The sequence below is a fragment of the Chionomys nivalis genome, chromosome 9, assembly GCF_950005125.1.
Source record: "Chionomys nivalis chromosome 9, mChiNiv1.1, whole genome shotgun sequence".
Taxonomy (NCBI): Eukaryota; Metazoa; Chordata; class Mammalia; order Rodentia; family Cricetidae; genus Chionomys; species Chionomys nivalis.
Genome location: NC_080094.1, coordinates 21,505,911 through 21,525,311, shown reverse-complemented (window position 1 = coordinate 21,525,311; position 19,401 = coordinate 21,505,911). Strand labels below are relative to the sequence as shown.

General features: G+C 44.8%; 1 protein-coding gene and 1 non-coding gene across 3 annotated transcripts; both read left to right on the top strand.

Annotated features, from left to right (window-relative positions):
* The first annotated feature begins 2,200 nt into the window (after positions 1-2,200).
* Aar2 (AAR2 splicing factor) lies at positions 2,201-18,552 on the top strand. Of its 2 annotated transcripts, none has more exons than XM_057780101.1 (5): positions 2,201-2,402; positions 2,647-2,710; positions 3,404-4,201; positions 6,282-6,511; positions 17,020-18,552. In XM_057780101.1, the coding sequence occupies exons 3-5, from the start codon at positions 3,445-3,447 to the stop codon at positions 17,185-17,187; spliced, it is 1,155 nt and encodes a 384-aa protein (XP_057636084.1). In that variant the 5' UTR covers positions 2,201-2,402; positions 2,647-2,710; positions 3,404-3,444; the 3' UTR covers positions 17,188-18,552. The 2 variants fall into 2 exon arrangements, with proteins under 2 accessions (XP_057636084.1, XP_057636083.1); XM_057780100.1 differs by having other exon boundaries at positions 2,202-2,402; positions 3,401-4,201.
* Positions 10,986-11,104, top strand: LOC130882147 (5S ribosomal RNA). The gene has a single exon (XR_009057783.1). It is a non-coding gene; the product is annotated as a 5S ribosomal RNA (ribosomal RNA).
* Positions 18,553-19,401: the final 849 nt, after the last annotated feature.

Here is a 19,401-nt window from a genome sequence, read left to right as displayed (position 1 = left end):
CCTGTCATTCCAGATACGATTACTGCTTCTCTCTGTAAAGCCAGTTCACTAAATGACATAAGGGCCACACAGTGACAAGAACCCACTCTTCTCCAGAGTCCTGTTTGCCGTGAGAGGCAACGACCACAAGGAGCTCTGTGAATGTTTTCCAGACCTTTCCTTGTAGGTTTCTTTTAATAAGCGATTACTTTTAGAATCCTGGAATAGGACTTAGTTTACAAACATTAGGACTCCATGCCTCCTGGACCTGTAAAACTAGTTTCTCTGTTTCCAGGGAAAAACTGGGATAGTTTAAATCCTTGTTTTTCTCAGCTTGGGTTGAAGACGGTAATGAGGCAATTTCTAGACACATTTTTTTGGTCACAGTTGTCTAGTGTTCTATGAATTAGAGCCTGGGTTTGCTGCCTAACTTCGTCCAAAGCACAGAACAGCTATCTTCAATTAAGAATTACCTGGCCCCAAATGCCCATGGTGCCAAAGTTGAGAAATTGTGATTTGGATGAACATAGTTCACAAAGTTGGATTCCCAGGCCACCATCTTCATATCACACAACTTTTGTTGTTAAATGCCCTGAGTCTCTGAAAAGATACTGAAGCCATCTGAAACAGGAAGCCCAGAGACAACACCACAGAGCTCAGCTCTGAAGATGTCAATGGAGAGGGGAGGGGAGGGGAGGGGATGAAGCTGAGCTGCTTCCCAAGGAAAATGGGACTGACAGGACGGGTTGAGATTGATGTACCCGATGGTGAACATCGCCTCTGGGCAACCTTGTGACAACTCAGTGTGATTAACCATGATTGCCCCATCTAGCCTGGTCTGAGATGATTCAATCTCCTAAGAGATGAATTGTGAAATTGTGAGAGGGACATATTGATGGATTCAGCTGTCACTGGGGAAGTATAACAGACAAGGAACAGCAGCACAGGGACCAGGACTCCAGCTAAATCATGTTTTACACCCTAGTCCTGCACTCTCTGGGTCTAGGCCCCTCTTTGAACCTCAGCTTTCTTTTATTGATTGAAAATGATAATTATCAAATTTTTATCCCCATCCTGTGTCATTCTTCCCTCTTAGAATTGTAACACCAGCAAGAAGACACATTGAGCAGCAAGGGAGACTCATTCTTGGTTAGGAACAGAAATAGGAGATAGATCAACCTCTTGACCAATTGGGGCTAAAGATATGCAGATATCAAATGCAAAAGAAATAAGGCCAGTAAAGGGGTCGGGGGACTCCTAATCTTTCCGGGAATGGCAGGGGCTTTCTAGGAATTTGGGCATGCCTTTGTGGTTCCTTTTAGCTGACTACTGTCACAGTGCCGGAGTATGGCACCCAAAAGGCAGACAGGCGGCAATGAAGTTAGAGGCGATTTGTCTTTTGCTCTCTCTGTCAGCCATCTTAAATTTCAACCGATTTTGGTAAACTAACCTGAAGAAGAGATTGGAGGTCTTTAGAAATCCTGTCTTCAAAGATAAACAAGATCACAAACAGGGTAGAAAATCGGGCAGGTAAAGTCAGCAGTACTAGATTAGGGAGGGTCACACTCTGGCTATGGTTGTGTAAAGGTTAGAAACAGTGTCCAAGTGGCGTACCCTGAGAATTTTGGTGCTGTTTAGCTAGTCTCCATCACATAAGGCCATTCTTTGCGATGCATGGCATAGATATCTCCTAATGGCTCTGGGACCTAGCACAAGGTCAGACCCGCAAATGGTCATTTACTATGCCACATTATTAGTAGTAGATAATTAACACACAACATATCTAAGACAACTAGCTATGGACTAGGTTCTAAAGAAATGGTGAAGAAAAATACAGGCAGGTTTCCTTACTCAGTGCACATTTATAGCTTGTCTGTGTAGGTCTTAGTTAGACCTACAAGACACAGGGTGATCCTTGCCAGGCAGATTGCTGTGCTGGCTGTTGAAGCAACTGGTTCTCCCTTCAGGCAACAGCCTTGGTTTCTGAAACTCTACCTAGGGATAAGTGTGTCTAGAATCCGGGACTGTGTGGTAACAGGGCATCTTTGACGCGGTGACTGGCATACTGATGTGGCTAAAGAGGGCCGGCCATGACTGATCTTGTCTAACTGTGGCTACTGGGTGCCACCACCTGGACCATGATTTGGTGCCCGTGTCTGCTTGAGACCAAAGGACTGTGACTGGTGAGTATGTTTCTGGAAGGGGAAGTGCATAGTTTAATTAAAATTGTTATCCACAATTCAGGTGGTAAAATGAAACACTAAGAAGAAAACCAGGGCTTTATCAGGAGGAACCTGCAAGCACGGGCCAATTCTTCTGCATCCTGGGGCTCCGCCGGACCACTTTTTCTGTAACACCTCTCCCGTGCCAAAGCCGCCGAACTTCCGTCCAGTTTCTGTGGAGGCCGTGTGTGAGGCTTTGCGGTGAGTGTTTGCTCCTAGTACTTCTTTCGTCCTCGGGTTTCGTTGTGTGTGGCCAGGTCACCTCGCTTCTCCGCTCAGAATCGCGGAGTGCATTTAATTAGGCCCCTGTCACCGAGCCAGCCGAGTTTGTGGGTTTGTGGGCTGGTGTCTCAGGAGGCCTCTCTCTCTGAAAACCTCACCGGGGACATAGTGGTCAGGCTTCCTGGGGCCCACGACGTAACTTTTTCTCCCCTTTTAACTGTAGAGCTTGGAGACCAGAGACCTTATCCTCACTCGATCTGGTTCCGCCCACCTCTGCGTTGTTTCCGGTAAGTCACCCACGGGCCTCCGGACTTTATTTAAATGTGTGTTGTATTTTGGGAATACCGGTGTGGTCCGTTCCACTCTACTTAGCTAGGTTAGTTTTAAACAAAGGGACTAGACCCTTTACTTTTCCTCACTTTCAACTAGGTTTTTGATAAGTTTGAAAAGCTCTCCACTCCTCAACCCTTTTTGTTAATTTTACGTGCTCACGGGAAATCAGGTAGCAGATTTGATTTGGTCATTTTTGACAGAGCTTATGGTACTCTCTGGTAGCAGGTTTTAGGTAGAATGTAGTTTAAAATGATTTTAGCATAGTTCTAGTTTAAAATAGGCCATGCGTGTTTTTGTTTCTCCATCCTTACCCTCTGTTCCGAGAAAGCCTTGGATGCAGATTCTTGCGTGTGCAGTGAACACAGCAGCCAGGCTTTGACTTTGGTACTGTGTGACCTTGGGCATGTCACCTCTCAAGTGGTGCCTCTGTAGTGGTGGAGTGAAGACGCTTGCTTGTTAAGTCAGAGCCCCATCCTGATTTCCTTAGACAGATGCAGGACTCCCATGAAGGGAGTTTCTTCTGTCAGAATCGAGTTCAGTCTGTGACATGATGTGCGAGAAATGAAGTAGCCTTTCCATGTTCTGGTCAACTCATTCTGGGTTTTTTGTTTTGTTTGTTTGTTTGTTTCTCTCTGCTCTTCTAGAAGACAAGAAAGAGTCCTGCTTTTGGCCACCCACCACTGGCCTCATGGCTTCCATGCAGATGGATCCTGAGTTAGCCAAGCAACTCTTCTTTGAAGGAGCCACTGTGATCATTCTGAACATGCCCAAGGGGACAGAGTTTGGCATTGACTACAACTCCTGGGAGGTGGGCCCCAAGTTCCGGGGTGTGAAGATGATCCCTCCTGGCATCCACTTTCTTCACTACAGCTCTGTGGACAAGGCCAATCCCAGGGAGGTGGGCCCTCGGATGGGCTTCTTTCTTAGCCTCAAGCAACGGGGGCTGACAGTCCTTCGCTGGAATACAGTCCAGGAAGAGGTAGACTTGTCTCCAGCTCCAGAGGCTGAAGTAGAAGCTATGAGAGCCAATCTCCCCGAGTTAGACCAGTTTCTGGGCCCCTACCCATATGCGACACTCAAGAAATGGATCTCACTCACCAGCTTCATCAGTGAGGCCACCATGGAGAAGCTGCAGCCGGAGAGCCGGCAGATCTGTGCCTTCTCGGACGTGCTGCCTGTACTCTCTATGAAGCACACCAAGGACAGGGTGGAGCAGAATCTGCCCCGCTGCGGTACTGAGTGCAGAAGCTACCAGGAGGGCTTAGCCCGGCTACCTGAGATGAAACCCAGGGCTGGGACAGAGATCCGCTTCTCAGAGCTGCCCACTCAGATGTTCCCGGCAGGTGCCACACCAGCAGAGATCACCAGGCACAGCATGGACTTGAGCTATGCCCTCGAGACTGTGCTCAGCAAGCAGTTTCCTTGCAACCCCCAGGATGTACTTGGTAAGAAGGAATTAGGCTTTTTGGGGGAGGATGCTAGTGGGGGTGTTTTAGAATAGAGGGCTCATATTGGATTATCTAGTTCAGAGTTCTTAAAGGAAGCTAGGAGGTAGACTCCCTAGTCATCATCATACATGCATATCTTTGCCCTTAGCCTAAAGATTTTAAGTCAAGAGATCTAAACGGGCTCCAGCAGGTTGGCTGTCTGGTATTCATCTAATTATTTGAGCATCTTAATTGAACCTGTGTGCATAATCCTATGTTTGTTAATCAGTGGCATAGCCTTGCTCTGTAGAGAGAAAAAAATTTGATGGATAGTGGTCACATTGAGACCACATTGCCCAAGGCTCCTGGTTGCTAGGCCAATTCTGTCTATTTTCCTATAAGCCCCTATCTGATGCCTCACTTTGCTTGAGCTCTTAAAATGTTGGTCCCTTCCCTGACTTAGACCAGGGCTTTTATTTTTATTTTAATTGTTACAGTTTGATTGCTGCTTGCTCTCTCTTGATTTAAAATAATATGTATTTATCACAGAGCAGAAACAAAAATAAAATTTACTCCAAGTCTTAAATCTAGAAATAAGCATTTTCACAGTTCAGTACATTTTTTTCTTTTCTCTCTTCACTGTGTATTTCTATACATTTCACTTGTCTTATATTTCAGTCTTTGAAACTTCAGTTATATTCTACGTGTGCTCTTTATAGAAACAAGATTGTAGAGTAGTGTTTTGTGATGTGTTGAGTATTTCCGTGGCTTCTGGATTGTCAGGTCTTTGCTGGAGACAGGTATCAATTGGAGATCCAAATAGGAACTGGCATTTTGAGTGTTGCTTTGTGTCCTATATTTTTCTAAGTGTTTACTAGGCACTGTAGTAAGTAATTTACTCTTCATTATAACTATCAAGTAAGGAAATTAGGCATAAATAGATTACAAAACTTGCCTTAGGTCACACTTCTGCTAAGTAGTAGAGCTGGGATTTGAATCTAGGCAGTTTGGCTCCAAAGCCCATGCTCTTAGCCACTAGGCTGCTCAGAGATGAAATCAGAGCCCCATGATTGAATAAACAAAATAAGCTGACAGGTAAACTAGCCCTGGAGTAGGAATTTAGGAATTTCCTGCTGTGGGAGATTCTAAAAGTGTTTCTACCCAGCATCAAATCTGTTATAGCTTTCCATCATTCAAAACAGTAGTTATCCATTCTTGGGCACGGCCTTGACCTCATCTTAAAATGAGGGAAGTACTGCCTTCCCTGATGACCTAGAGGAGCTGGGCTGAGAATGGAGGGCGGTATGTGATGCAGCTTTTCACCAGCCCTGGAGTGGTCATGCCACCTGGAAAGCTTAGAGTACCAGCCACTAAGGAGATCTTTTCAGTGACATGGAAATGCTAAAAATTGGTTGTAAAATACTTTGCACTGATCTTGTTTTCACAAATTCTGGAGTTCATTTCTCTGCTTAACCAAAATCTCTGAGTTGACCAACTTACTTTTTTGTAAGTTTTAGAATTTATTATATTATTTTTACTTATGCCTGTGTGTGTTTGTGTGTCTGTGGTGGTGTGTTTGTGTGTGTGGTGGGTATGTGTATGAGTACACAGAGACCAGACAAGGATTTCAAATCTCCTGTAGCTGGAATCACAGGTAGATGTAAGATGGCTGTAGCAGGTACTAGGAACTGAACTTGGGTCCTCTAGAAGAGCAGCAAATACTCTTAACTCCTGAGCCACCTCTCTAGCTCTGGGCAGGTTTGCTTTTAATGAAATCTACTACTAATTCTGATGGGTAGGTTTAGAGTCCACCTCCTAAAATGTGAGGCATGTAGTAGTACTACCGCTTTTCTTAGGGCCCGTTTTTGTGTAAAGACCTAACCACAGTTTGGTGTCCCATGGTTTGAATTTTTAGCAGTTGAGCAAGTATTTTCTGAGTGCTTGTTGGGTGCAGAATCCCACCGTCAGTTCTGTTGTAGTGACAAGGGTACGCTTGTTGCTAAGGTCTAGTGTGAATGATGGCGTTGTAAGTCATGTAGGGAAGTGCCAGCTGGTTGCCTTGCTATGGGGATCTCACTGTTCTCTCTGTACCTCCTAGGTGAGCTGCAGTTTGCCTTTGTGTGCTTCCTGCTGGGCAACGTATATGAGGCATTCGAGCACTGGAAGCGGCTCCTGAACCTCCTGTGTCGGTCAGAAGCCGCCATGGTGAAGCACCACACCCTGTACATCAGCCTCATCTCCATCCTGTACCACCAGCTTGGTGAGATCCCTGCCGACTTCTTTGTGGACATTGTCTCCCAGGACAACTTCCTCACCAGTACCTTACAGGTGAGCAAACTGTGGGTGACACACATGTGGGTCACAGGAAGGCACCCATGTGAGAGCACCTCATGAGCGTCACCTTCTTCTTTCTTGCTGCTTTTCCATGACTCTGATATTTCTTGAGTTTACTTCTTAACCTTGAGGTGTTTCCTGGTTCTCTATCTTCTACTGTGTTGTAAGCACCTCTGTGCCACAGATCCTCTCTCTGGCCTCGTCCTGGGTACTTAGAATTTGAATCCTTTCCACCACTTTGGACTGCCTAGCTGTATTACCAGTTTTTTTATTACTGTAAGAAAATAACTGACACGTCCTACTTTGAAATAAAGGGATTTATTTATTTATTAATTTATTTTTATTTCTTAAATTTAGTTGTGTGCCATGGGATGCTGTGGAGGTCAGAGCTTAGCTTGTGGGAGTTGTGTGGGCTCTGAGGATTGAATTCGGGTCATCATACCTGTGCAGCAAGGGCTCTTATTCAACGAGCCATCTTGCAGCCCCAGCAGAGGCTTATTTAGCTCATGATTTTGTAGGCTCAGAGCTCAAAACCTGGTGGCCCTACTGGTGACAACTTCTTTGAAGAACTCACTGTTGCTACATTAATCCTTCCCAAGAACATTGTCCTGGTGAGCTAAGAGCCTCTCACCAGGCCCTGCCTCTTGGCATCACCAAACACATGGGGCTTCCAAGGCATGAACCATGGGGGATAAATAAACCCCAGCTAAGCCAGAGCATCAGTTTGAACAGCTTCTAGGGCTCGCTGAAGCTCTGAGTTGCTGCAGCCTAGTGAGGCAGTTTTGGAACTCGTTATTCCCAAAGAAACATCTGCAGCTCCTTAGATCTCATTTAAGCATTAAAGTAACTTTGATTTCCTGTTCAAACAAGATGTGCCAGTTTCTGCAGAGATTCTCTGACAGAAAAAGTGAAATTTGCTTTTAACTTGGCAATTAAATTTTCATTATGTGTGGTAATTAGGGAAGGAGCTTCAAACAACTTAGAATCTTCATCCTGTGCTATTTCCTCCCTTGGCAAACAGATTAGTTTCCTTTCTGTACTTGGGACAGCCTCCATCACTCACATTTTGTAACTTTCTGAAGTATAGCAGAAAAGCAGCTAGTTGTCTGTTTCCATAGCTTCTGTACCACCAGTGTCTTTCTTCTCTGTGTGTGATGCCCCATGAGGCCTGTTCTGTGCAAGATGTTCCTCACTTATCTCTCATCCCCACCCACAGAAGAAACTAGTATTTGTTAATGTCTGTTGGGTAGCAAACACCATATTTACTATGTTATATGATGTCTAAGTTACTTTTTCTGTTGCTATGACACCCTGACAGAAGCGACTTTATGGAATCCCATTCCATAAAGTGGTAGTGACAGCAGCAGGCGTTTGAGGCAGCCGGTCACATCACATGCAGAGAGTGGTGAACTCCTGTGTTGAACCCACTTGCTTCTTTTTACATATTCCAGAATCCAGCCTAGGGACAAGTGGGTGGATCTGTATACGGCAGTTAATCTAGTCAACCAAGTCTGTATACAGGCATACCCAGAGACCCTTCTCTTAGGTGATTCTTGATCTCTCTCATCAGATTGGCAGTTGAGATGAACCATCACATGTCGGCTCCCTGGAACCCTGTTGGACAGACCAGATTATTTTCATTTTTCAAATGAAAAAAAATTAGAAAGGTTAAATCATTGACTCACACTAGAAGTCAGGATCTGCATAGGAAGCTTGGAATTGGTTTGACACTTGTGTTCTTGTCCCAAGGGTCTGAATACAGTGTAGATCTCCCCCACCCCACCCCACCAAAAAAATCCTGTGACTGTTGTTTCTCAAAGCTTTTCCAAAATTGCCATGCTATTGCAGTCTCTGTAATTAGGCAGCAGGCAGTTACCTGGAAATGCTGGCATTTGGAGGGCTTGTGCAGACTGTGATGATGTGTCTGTCAAATGATGGCTTGAGCCTCGCATGTTCTACTTGAGAAGAATTAAACTGCCCTTTTCTGTTCCTTATAGAATCTCTATCCCCCTTTATCGGGAACCTCCTCACAAGGTCACTGAGCTGCCAGGCAGCTGCTAACTGGCCTGCATTGGTGGCGCAGCCATGGGGAACGATGCAGTCTAGGGAATGACATATTGCCCTTATGGTGTGAGTGGATGCTGTCACACAAGAACAGGAAAGCTGTGGTGTTGCTGGCTTGTGTTGTAACAGTGATCTCAAAATACCAAGGACCCAGCTGGACTGCTGGATGCTCATGTGGGTTGTGCAGTGCTGATGGTTTGGAATTTTCTCTGGACAAGACATTTGATATCATTTGGTTTGTTTGGGGGTTTGTTTTTAGACAAGCTCTCTAGCTCCAACTGACTTCAAACTCCCATTGTAGCCAAGTATGACCTTGAATTTCAGATTCTCTGTTATCCACCTCCGAACTCCTGGAATTACAGGTGTGTGCCAAACACACCCAGTTTATGTGGCACTGGAGATAAAACCCAAGGCCTCACACTCCGCTTCCTGAGCTGTACTAGCTAGTGCCATTATTTGGAAATGTTCAGGACATATGCCTTTAAAATAGTCCATACTAAATGTTTTTGAGCACCTTTTCACACATCAGTCCACTTCGGTTGTTGAAGAATACAAATAAGACTTAGCTGGGACTCCTGTCCTCAAGGGTTCATTGATTAGGATTCCCTGCTGCATATGAGATTTGTTCTAGAAGTGAGAATGTCACTGAACAAGAGTATCAGAGTCCCTGTCAGCAGGAAATAAACCCATGAATTAACTGAAGAATTCCAAATAGTAGTGTTACAGAAGCCATACCTACCCTTGTTCTTTGTCCTAGCTGGGGCTTTTTGGTCTCCATTAGACTACATCAGAGTTTATTAACCTCCCTGGTTATCTTGTTAAACCGTCTGCTTCCCACCCTGCTGCCTCTGTTGCTCTAAAATGCAGTTCTGATCCTGTTTCTCTGTGGCTCTCCCTTTTGCCTAGGAGATTTAAATGTGGCAGCCTTGATCCCAAGGCTCAGTGTTCCTTGGCTCTTAGCCTGTTCTCTCCTGTCAGGATAGTGTCGGTGGTCTGTGCACAGCAAGCTCCCAGACAGGCCATGCTGTTTCATTCCCCCCCCCCCCCCCCTTAAAACGGGATCTTACTTTGTTTCTGAGGCTAACTTTGAACTCCTGGGCACAAGTGATTCTAGCAGCCCAAACAACTAGAACTACCCACATGAACACTGTCTTCACTTCCTGTGTTTTAGTTGTAAAAAGCACATCATTTGAGTTTGATTTCCTCTCAGCACATTTAAAAATGTTCAGAGCAGTATTAACTGTAAGCATGTTTTTCAGAATGTTCTCTGGAGCCTCATATAACAGAAACTTTGCATCCATATTTCAAACCTTCTAGACTGAAGCTGATTCTCCTGTCTGTCGTGTCTTTCCTACACTCCCTCTCTGTGAGGCCCTCCCTTGTCTCTGCCTCCTCCTAGTAGTCTTAGCCTGCTCTGGACTTGCCACTAGCATCCTGCAAGGCTTATCTTCTGAAGTGAATACAGCAGTCCTCACGGAGCCAGAAGCCTGCATTTCCCCCCTCATTGATTATTGTCAACACCTAGCATTTGACCTGTGTTACTGCCTGTTTTTTACATGTAAATTATTTATAATCCTTTGGCAGTGTAAGTATATGTATAAACAATAAAGTCTAGCAAAGGGTACATCTAAGAGGGAATGGTGGATTCTGACTGGGGTTAATATTTGAGGGGTTCTAGAATAGCTTTATGTGAGGGACATTGATATTTCCAAAGGCACAGTGTGGACTAGGATATTATAAAACCTTTTTTTCAATGTCTTGGCAGTGAGAGTCAGATTCCTCACGCAGAGGCACTCACTTGGGGTTTTTGTGACTGAATGAATCAGACCCTAAAAGCTTCCTCAGCTTGCTCCCTGCTCTCTCTGCCACTAGTTTTGTGGAGTTGGCTTCCCTACTTAGAATCATAAATGTCTACTGTACATGAAGAGAAACTGGTGTGTGTGTGTGTGTGTGTGTGTGTGTGTGTGCACTTAAAGACATTAAAGGCAGCCATATTAGTGTGCATTAAATCAGTCATTTATGACTTCAGCCATTGATTTTTTTTTTCCTCCAAATTTCCCAAGTGAGAAACTTGAATAAATGCCACTGGCTTTTACAGATCCCTTGGATTTAGCTTGAATAAAAATGATTTGTTTTACAAAGTTTTTTTCTTCTTATTTAAAGTAACTTAACTTACCATAATTTGTTTAAAGTTAGTGAAAAGATAATCTGGAATTAATAGTGTGTGGGAAAGAGTTATGCACAAATAAGAATTCTAACTGCCGATTGCATAGTATTTAGGCGTATATCACATAACCCGTCGTGTTTGGAGATCTTGTTGTGTTTTTATAGCTGTAGATGCATTCCAAGCAAGCGTTGTGCCTTATTACTATTCTGGGTGTCATCTTTAACAATTATATATATAGGCTACGGCCATACCACCTTGAACGCGCCCGATCTCGTCTGATCTCGGAAGCTAAGCAGGGTCGGGCCTGGTTAGTACTTGGATGGGAGACCGCCTGGGAATACCGGGTGCTGTAGGCTTTAAAAAAAAAAAAAAAAATTATATATATAGGGTTTTTTTTTTTTTTTGTCTTATTTTTGAGATGGGTGGGGCCTTATGCATCTCATTCTCACCTCAAACTTTGTATGTAGACGTACATGATCTTTAACTTCTGATCCTTCTGCCTCTCCCTCCCAAGTGCTAGGTTTAGTGGCATGTGCCACCGTGTGCAGGTTATGTGGTGCTGGGGATGGAGCTTAGGACTTTGTACTTGTGAAGGGTGTACTCTACCAATTGAGCTGTAGCCCTAGTCTTAATAATGTCTATAATGTTTTATCATAAACTTTTTTTTGAGACAGGGTTTCTCTGTAGCTTTTTGAAGCTTGTCCTAAAACTCGCTCTGTAGACCAGGCTGACCTCGAACTCACAGAGATCCTCCTGTCTCTACCTCCCAAATGCTGGGATTAAAGATGTGTGCCACAACCGCCCGGCTATCATAAACTTCTTAAAAAATATATGTGTATGGGTGTTTTGCCTGCATGTATATTTCTGCAACACTTGGATGCCTAGTGTCCATGGAGGCCAGAAAAGGATGTCAGATTCTCTGGAGTTGCGGACTGTTGTAAGCTGCCATGTAGATTCTTTTTTTTTTTTTTTTTTTATTTATTATGTATACAATATTCTGTCTGTGTGTATGCCTGCAGGCCAGAAGAGGGCACCAGACCTCATTACAGATGGTTGTGAGCCACCATGTGGTTGCTGGAAATTGAACTCAGGACCTTGGGAAGAGCAGGCAATGCTCTTAACCTCTGAGCCATCTCTCCAGTCCTGCCATGTAGATTCTTGGGACTAAACCCAGATCCTCTCTGGAAGAGCAGCCAGTGGTTTTAATCAATGAGCCATCTTTCTAGCTTCATATCATAAATTTTTCTACCTCTTCCTGCCATTGACTGTGGCTTTTGTATGCTTATAGCTCTCAAAACAATGCAAGAAGTTGAGTATACAATTCTGTTGTGTAGATGTTGTAGGCCTTGTGGTTTTGTTCATCCTCATAGAACAAGGGATGATGCGGTTGAGGTTTAGATTTGAAGCCCACTGGAGGGCTATGTATACAGCTCCTATATCTAATTATAACTCCAGATGAAACAGCCCAAATATTCTGAACTGACGTTGAAAGGTATGAGTCCAGGCTGACAAGATAGCTCAGCAGGTAAAGGTTGCTTGCCACTGAGACTATTCTGTTGTCTTAGGTTTGATCTCAGGATTCCACATAGTAGAAGGAGAAAACTGACTTCTGCAAATTGTCTTCTGATCTCTACATGAATGGTGTGTGTACATGTAAATTAAATAAATGTAATTTTTAGAAAAAAAATTTAAAGACAGGAGGCCAGGAATGCTGGTAAATGCCTTTAATCCCAGCTCTCGGGAGGCCAAGGTAGGGGACCTCTGTGAGTTCAAGGTCCACCTGGTTTACAGAGTAAGTTCCAGGACTGCCAGTGTTTAAAGAAGACGGATTCCTAGTTCTCACTCTTGCTCATCACTGCAGTGGTGTGGTCCTGCCTTTACAGCCGCTTCAGTTACAGTGAGAACCAAGCCTTCTGCCAGTTTGATTTGTTGAGTCAGTCCCTTGAGGCTTGTGTTGTTTAAGGAAGTTCCTTTGTTGGCCTCTCCAGAAACTTCAGGATAAGACAGGCTCAGCTGTCCCCTGTGGTGGTTGACTTTCTCAGTGTGACTGGACTGTATGTGCTGCCGTCACTGACCTTTGCTCTTTAAAAGCTTTACTGTTTATGACTGGAGGGGGGTTTTGTTTGTTTTAATTTTATAATAGACTTAATGATTAAAGTGTTGGTACTTTTTCTGTATTTGAAGAAAAACATGTAGTGACTGTTTTTTATTTTTATTGATCTACATTTTTCTCTGCTTTATTTTCATTTTTTTTTGGTTTTTTTTTGGTTTTTTTTTTTTTTTTTTTTTTTTTTTTTTTTTTTTTTGGTTTTTTGAGACAGGGTTTCTCTGTGGTTTTGGAGTCTGTCCTGGAACTAGCTCTTGTAGACCAGGCTGGTCTCGAACTCACAGAGATCCACCTGTCTCTGCCTCCCGAGTGCTGGGATTAAAGGCGTGCGCCACCACCGCCTGGCTTTATTTTCATTTTATTTGGGTTTTTGTGGGTGTTGTTGTTTTGAGACAGAGTCTCACTGTGTAGCCTAGACTGGTCTGGAACTCACTCTATAGACCAGGCTGGCCTTGAACTACAGATCCATCTGCCTCTGCCTTCCTAATGCTGGGATTAAATTCGTATGCCATCACCTCACCTGGCCCATGGTTTTTATTTTAGATAAATACATTCATTTGCAGAATGTGATCATCCTGTTTTAAAAGTCTTTTTTTAAAAATCCAAGATTAATCAGCTAAAATTAAGGTAATTCATTTTTCTATGGTGTTAGAAATCTTTACTTGATTTTACCTCAGGAAATAAAGTAACTAGATGATTACTAAATTTTTTATTTATTTATTTATTAAAGATTTCTGCCTTCTCCCCGCCACCACCTCCCATTTCCCTCCCCCTCCTCCATCAAGTCCCCCTCCCTCATCATCCCTAAGAGTAATCCGGGTTCCCTGCCCTGTGGGAAGTCCAAGGACCACCCACCTCCATCCAGGTCTAGTAAGGTGAGTATCCAAACTGCCTAGGCTCCCACAAAGCCAGTACGTGCAGTAGGATCAAAAACCCATTGCCATTGTTCTTGAGTTCTCAGTAGTCCTCATTGTCCATTATGTTCAGCAAGTCCGGTTTTATCCCATGCTTTTTCAGACCCAGGCCAGCTGGCCTTGGTGAGTTCCTGATAGAACATCCCCATTGTCTCAGTGTGTGGGTGCACCCCTCGCAGTCCTGAGTTCCTTGCTCATGCTCTGTCTCCTGCTCTTGATTTGGACCTTGAGATTTCAGTCCGGTGCTCCAATGTGGGTCTTTGTCTCTGTCTCCTTTCATCGCCTAAATGTTTTTCTATGGGTTCACCTTCTTAATTAGCTTCTCTAGGATCACGCATAATAGGCTCAACGTCCCCTATTCATGGCTAGAAACCAAATATGAGTGAGTACATCCCATGTTCTTCTTTTTGGGTCTGGCTCACCTCACTCAGGATAGTGTTTTCTATTTCCGTCCATTTGCCTGCAAAATTCAGGAAGTCATTGTTTTTTACTGCTGAGTAGTACTCTAATATGTATATATTCCATACTTTCTTCATCCATTCTTCCATTGAAGGGCATCTAGGTTGTTTCCAGGTTCTATGGCTAAAATAAAAAACACCAATGATAGCCTTTGCTGGAGAGGTTGTGGAGAAAGGGGTACACTCATCCATTGCTGGTGGGAATGCAAACTTGTGGAACCACTTTGGAAAACAGTGTGGCGGTTTCTCAGGAATTTCGGGATCCACCTACTCCTGGACCCAGCAATACCACTCTTGGGAATATACCCAAGAGATGCCCTATCATACAACAAAAGTATATGCTTAACTATGTTCATAGCAGCATTGTTTGTAATAGCCAGAACCTGGAAACAACCTAGATACTAAATTTTTTAAAAGAAAACATAGAATTTATCCTGGTTCTTTTATCTTTAGAATAAACGCAGCTCCGGCCCCGGCGTGAAGGAGGTCACTGAAAACTGAACCCAAGGTCTCATCTAAGCTAGGCGAGTGCTATCTGTGTCACTGAACTATAGTCCCAGTCCTTACTCAGTACTTTAAGAACATCTTTTCTGAATTGTTTTTGAACTATCAAGCAGAGTATGGTAACACTTACCTATATTCCTAGCACTTGGGAGCAAGGCTGAGGCAGAGTTGAGACTGGGTAACCTAATAAATTCAAGGCCTTTCTAAACTAAGTCTCAAGAAACACCAAATTAATTATTCAGTTTGTGAAGCTATAAAGAAAATTAAGAAAAATAAATAAAAGGTGGTCGGGCCAGGGGTGAGGAGAAGGAAGATGAGGGTTAAAAGTCTAAGGGCGACACCAGAGAGTTTAAGGGTGGGCCAACCTGTTCGAAGCCTAAATATGGTGTTGCCCCAGCAAATCCATAGAGGCTTCCTGGCTGAGAACTAAATCCCAAAAGAAAACCCTCTACCTATGTGTGATCATCCACTGGCTGCATGGTTCTGGGTATTCACCCCAGTGGGTCAGACAGTGCAGTGGGAACATTTAATTGTGTGCAAAGTGGACTTCAGTAAATTTGGTCTTTAAAATGAAAGTCATTGTGGTCTATGGCCCAGGTTCTAGAGACCTGGGGACAGTTGGGAAGCACCTCACAGGACGGGACCAAACGTTCAGATTCAAGGATGTTATTTACCCTGTCCAGACAGATGAAGGTTATAGTGGAGAAATTAGAAGATTGACCATGCCTGTCGGAGCATGGTGAGCACAGTGTAGTGAGTGATCCAGCATCCTTATCTGTACAGCGGGATTAGCAGTGTCCTGCCCTCCAACCTGCTAGGCTTGTAGTAAAGATTTAAATAACAAGTTAAAAGGACAAAACTCTTTTCAAATTAGAAGCTTTGAGAGAGAGAGAGAGAGAGAGAGAGAGAGAGAGAGAGAGAGAGAGAGAGCTCGCGCTCGCAAAAGCTTTGCTTGTGCCCACTTCTAGTTGATTTTACTCTCAGGAATGTTGAGAAGGTAGGTGGGGAAGGTGGGTGATGACTCTAAGTGCAGTTTGTTCCAGCCTCTCACTTCCGGCTATTGCCAAGTTCTGTGTTGTACTTACTGATTGGTGAGCATCCTGTGGGCCCTAACTCCGTGCCAGGCTCTGGATGGAATGCTGTGTTAAATACACAAGTAATTAGGATTCATTCCCTACTCTTTAAGCATGGACTGCTGTGATGTAAGACAATATAGAAATGCCATGAGGGAAGCCAGCCTAATGCTAAAGGAACAGAGTTAAGGGGAGCTCGTTTTAGCTAGCCTGGACCTTGCAAGAGTCACAGAAGCCAGCAGCATTCTGGGGCCTGGTGTGCAGCTCATCTCTAGCCTTTTCTACAACATCGTCACATATTATTTGGTGCCAGGAACTGTGCAAAAGATCCAAAATTAAATTTTCTTTGAGCCTGTGGATGTCTTCATTCTCCTGTACATTAAATAAGTTCTGTTAGAATACCAGAAGTGCAGAATGCTAAAACATGGGTGAGCCTCAAAGACAGTCACAGAACAGATACTATATACTTCTTCTTCCGTGAAGTTCCTAGCCTAGTCAGATTCCTAGAGACAGGAAGTAGAAAGAAGAAAAGAGAAAGAGTGTTGCTAAAAGCCAGGGGAAGGGATGATAGGGACCTGGTGTTCATGGATAGTTTCCACTGGAGAAGATTAAGAAGTTGGTGATGGTTGCACTATGGGAATGCACTTAGTGCCACTGGCTAGTCACTTAAAAAGAGTTTAGACGGTAGCTGTATCTATTTTACCATAATTTCAACAATGGTAATGTTTTTTTAAACGAACATTAAAGACAGCTTTTAAGAGGAATAGAAGCCTCAAACTGGCATTCTGTGGCCCACTTAGAAGATGAGAGCAGCAATTCAGCCTTATTGGCTGAGGCCCTGGGACTTTATGGGATTCAAGGGCTTATGTGTTTCCCCAAACTTATTTACACCACCTGGTATAACTGTCTTTTCTTCTGTGCTATTGCCCAGGTGCCTTGAAGATCTTAACACCTCCCTCCCTGCCCGGGTGGGGCAGCAGTGGTAACTCTGATGGCCTTACTTTCACGGGGCATCTGTGCCCAGCATGGTAATTTTCCATTCCAGTCCCGTTCCAGTGTCTTCCTTCTTGGTTTTGGGGGGTGCATAGCAGGTGTCTTGGGACTGTGCCAGCAGCAACTGATCTACTACCTCAAAGAGCTGAACACTAGGAGGAAATTTCCACAGTTTTCTTGGCCCCCTGTTCTCAGGAGTAACTTACCCTCTGTTCTCTGCAGGTTTTCTTTTCTTCTGCCTGCAGCATTGCTGTAGATGCCACTCTGAGGAAGAAGGCAGAAAAGTTCCAAGCCCACCTGACTAAGAAGTTCCGGTGGGACTTTGCTTCAGAGCCAGAGGACTGTGCCCCAGTGGTGGTGGAGCTCCCCGAGGGCATCGAGACTGGCTAGCTACAGATCTTCAGCCAGGGAGACCCCTTCCCACATGGCTCCTACCTGGTGTCTCTGCTCATCCATCTGTCCTTGAATCCTCCAGCCTAGTGGTTCAGTCAGGTCCTGCAGAGATGGAGCCAGGATTCCTCTTCACCAGTAAATACATTCCTTTGCTGCCAAAGCGGAGCTTTGTTCCCTTCAGCCTGGCCCTGGCGCTTAATTTCATAAAAAGGCCCTTGGAGAAGGTTCAGGTGAGACCTGCCCCAGCAACAGTCTAATTTCTTCTAGCAATGAGAAAATGAACCTTAAGTCTAAAAGACTAGCTGCTTATTCAGCTGGGTAACAGGGGAAAGAAGAAACCTGGTCCATCCCAGTGGCTGAGGTGTTAGTGAATTTTTAAGTTAAATTTAGATTTGAAGTTGAATGTGGTTTGTACAGAATTTTTGCCTGCTCCATGTGGAATGGAAGGAGATCCACCAGCAGATGGGCCGCTGAGCTCTCTGGAGCCTGCCTGTGCAAGGGCGACAGGAAGATGATGCACTGAGTCTGACAAGTGGTCAACTTCAGCTTCCTCTCCCAAGGCCTCTCCTGCCTAGAAGCCCTAGATCTCCCAGAATTGGCGCCTGGTCTTGGGGCTCCATTCTGAGACCTCTCACTCTCAAGTGGGAGATAGAAGCTTTCCACAGTCCCATTTTTCACTAATGCCACCATGACTTTTTCTGGTAATATGGAAATTCAACAGCAAAAAGAAAGGTTCTGTCCCAAGTTTGCCCCTTAGACCCTATTATCGGTGGGACCTTACTTCAGAGCCATGGAGATAACTAGGTATTAACTTCCCAGCCCTGTCGTGGGGCTGTCCTCAGTGCTGTCACATTTCTGGTGTTAGAGAGTCTTGAGGGCACATCCCTCGTGCTGTGTGGGCAGAGTTCTGCCTCAAGAAGAGCTCCCAGGCCCTCCATCCTGACCTCAGGCCATTTGCTGTACCCCGGGATCCCAGTGACATCCTCTTCTGAGGCTCAAGCTCCCAGCAGGTCTGAATGAGAGTCCTGCTGCTTAAGACTTGGTTCCTCTTGTTTCCTTGGAGATGTTTTTCCAAGAGCAGAATGTACATTAAAGTCTTTGATTTGGGACTAATCCCCCTGTGTGAGTCTCTAATAACCAATCTGCCCAGTTTCCAAAGCAGCCAGGCTACTGTGCGTAGACAACACATGTACCTGCAGAGCTTGCCCAGGAGACCCGGCAGCCTGCGGTTTCTGGAGAAGGCAGGCAGACAGCTTTGCCTCTGTTTCCAGTGAGACAGACACACCCTGGAGCTCTGCATTAACCTCAAGTTTCACCTTGTGGGAAAGTGCTGTTCCCTGTCCTCAAAGCCCACTCATCAGAATTACCTGGGGAGCATGTTCAGAGCACAGATCCCAAGAAGTGAAGTTCTGGTGTGTGCTCAACATGAATGAACCTGTGCTCAGGGCTGGGGAAATGTCTCTCTCGGTGGATAAGTGCTTGCTGTACATGCGTAAGGACCTTCATGTAAAACGCCAGGGGCAGCAGTGCACAGTGGTGATCCCAGTGCTGCCGAGGCAGGAGGAGCCCAGGGCCTTCTGAGCAGCCAGTAAGCAAATGGTAAGCTCCAGGTTCAGTGAGCGGGACTGTCTCAAAACTAGGTGGAAAGTGATGGAAGACGACATCCAGTACCAACCTCTGACCTACACACACTTGCGCGCACACACCACACATTCACAAACATGGAAATGATACGTGTGGGGGAAGGAGACCCGACAACAAGCATTCTGCATGGGCACAATACAGAGCAGGCAAATCCACGGGGTGAAAGAAGAGGAGCGGCGTGTACTCTGAAACAGCAGTTTGGTGTGACGCTTGAGAAAGTTCAAATCCCCATCTTACTCCATGGGCGGCAGGGGCTTCAGTTCTCAGGGACACTCAGTTTCAAGTGATATTTTTAAGCAGTAACACCTAGAGCACCTCTGGGAAAAAATTGCCTCACATTGCCATTGTGAAGGTAGCACCCTGGAGTTGGATCGTTGCCCGAGTGTCCCTGTGTCTATGTACAAGAGCAGCTCTTTGAGAAATGCTGTTCTGTGCTCTCACTCCATCCTCTCGGCAGCATGCAGCGCCTCTGCAATCGTCAGTTATCCCCGTTTGACTTGTATAAAAAACGAGCTCGAGAACATCACCTCTCCAGGGCCACACAGCAGTAAGTATTGGGGACAAGAG

What these genes read in the sequence shown, in the direction of transcription:
- Aar2 (XM_057780101.1), top strand. Translation starts at nt 3,445, where the DNA reads ATGGCTTCCATGCAGATGGATCCTGAGTTAGCCAAGCAACTCTTCTTT. An exon ending in CAACCCCCAGGATGTACTTG is followed by an intron (nt 4,202 to 6,281) that starts GTAAGAAGGAAT and finishes TGTACCTCCTAG; the next exon opens with GTGAGCTGCAGTTTGCCTTT. An exon ending in TCCTCACCAGTACCTTACAG is followed by an intron (nt 6,512 to 17,019) that starts GTGAGCAAACTG and finishes TGTTCTCTGCAG; the next exon opens with GTTTTCTTTTCTTCTGCCTG.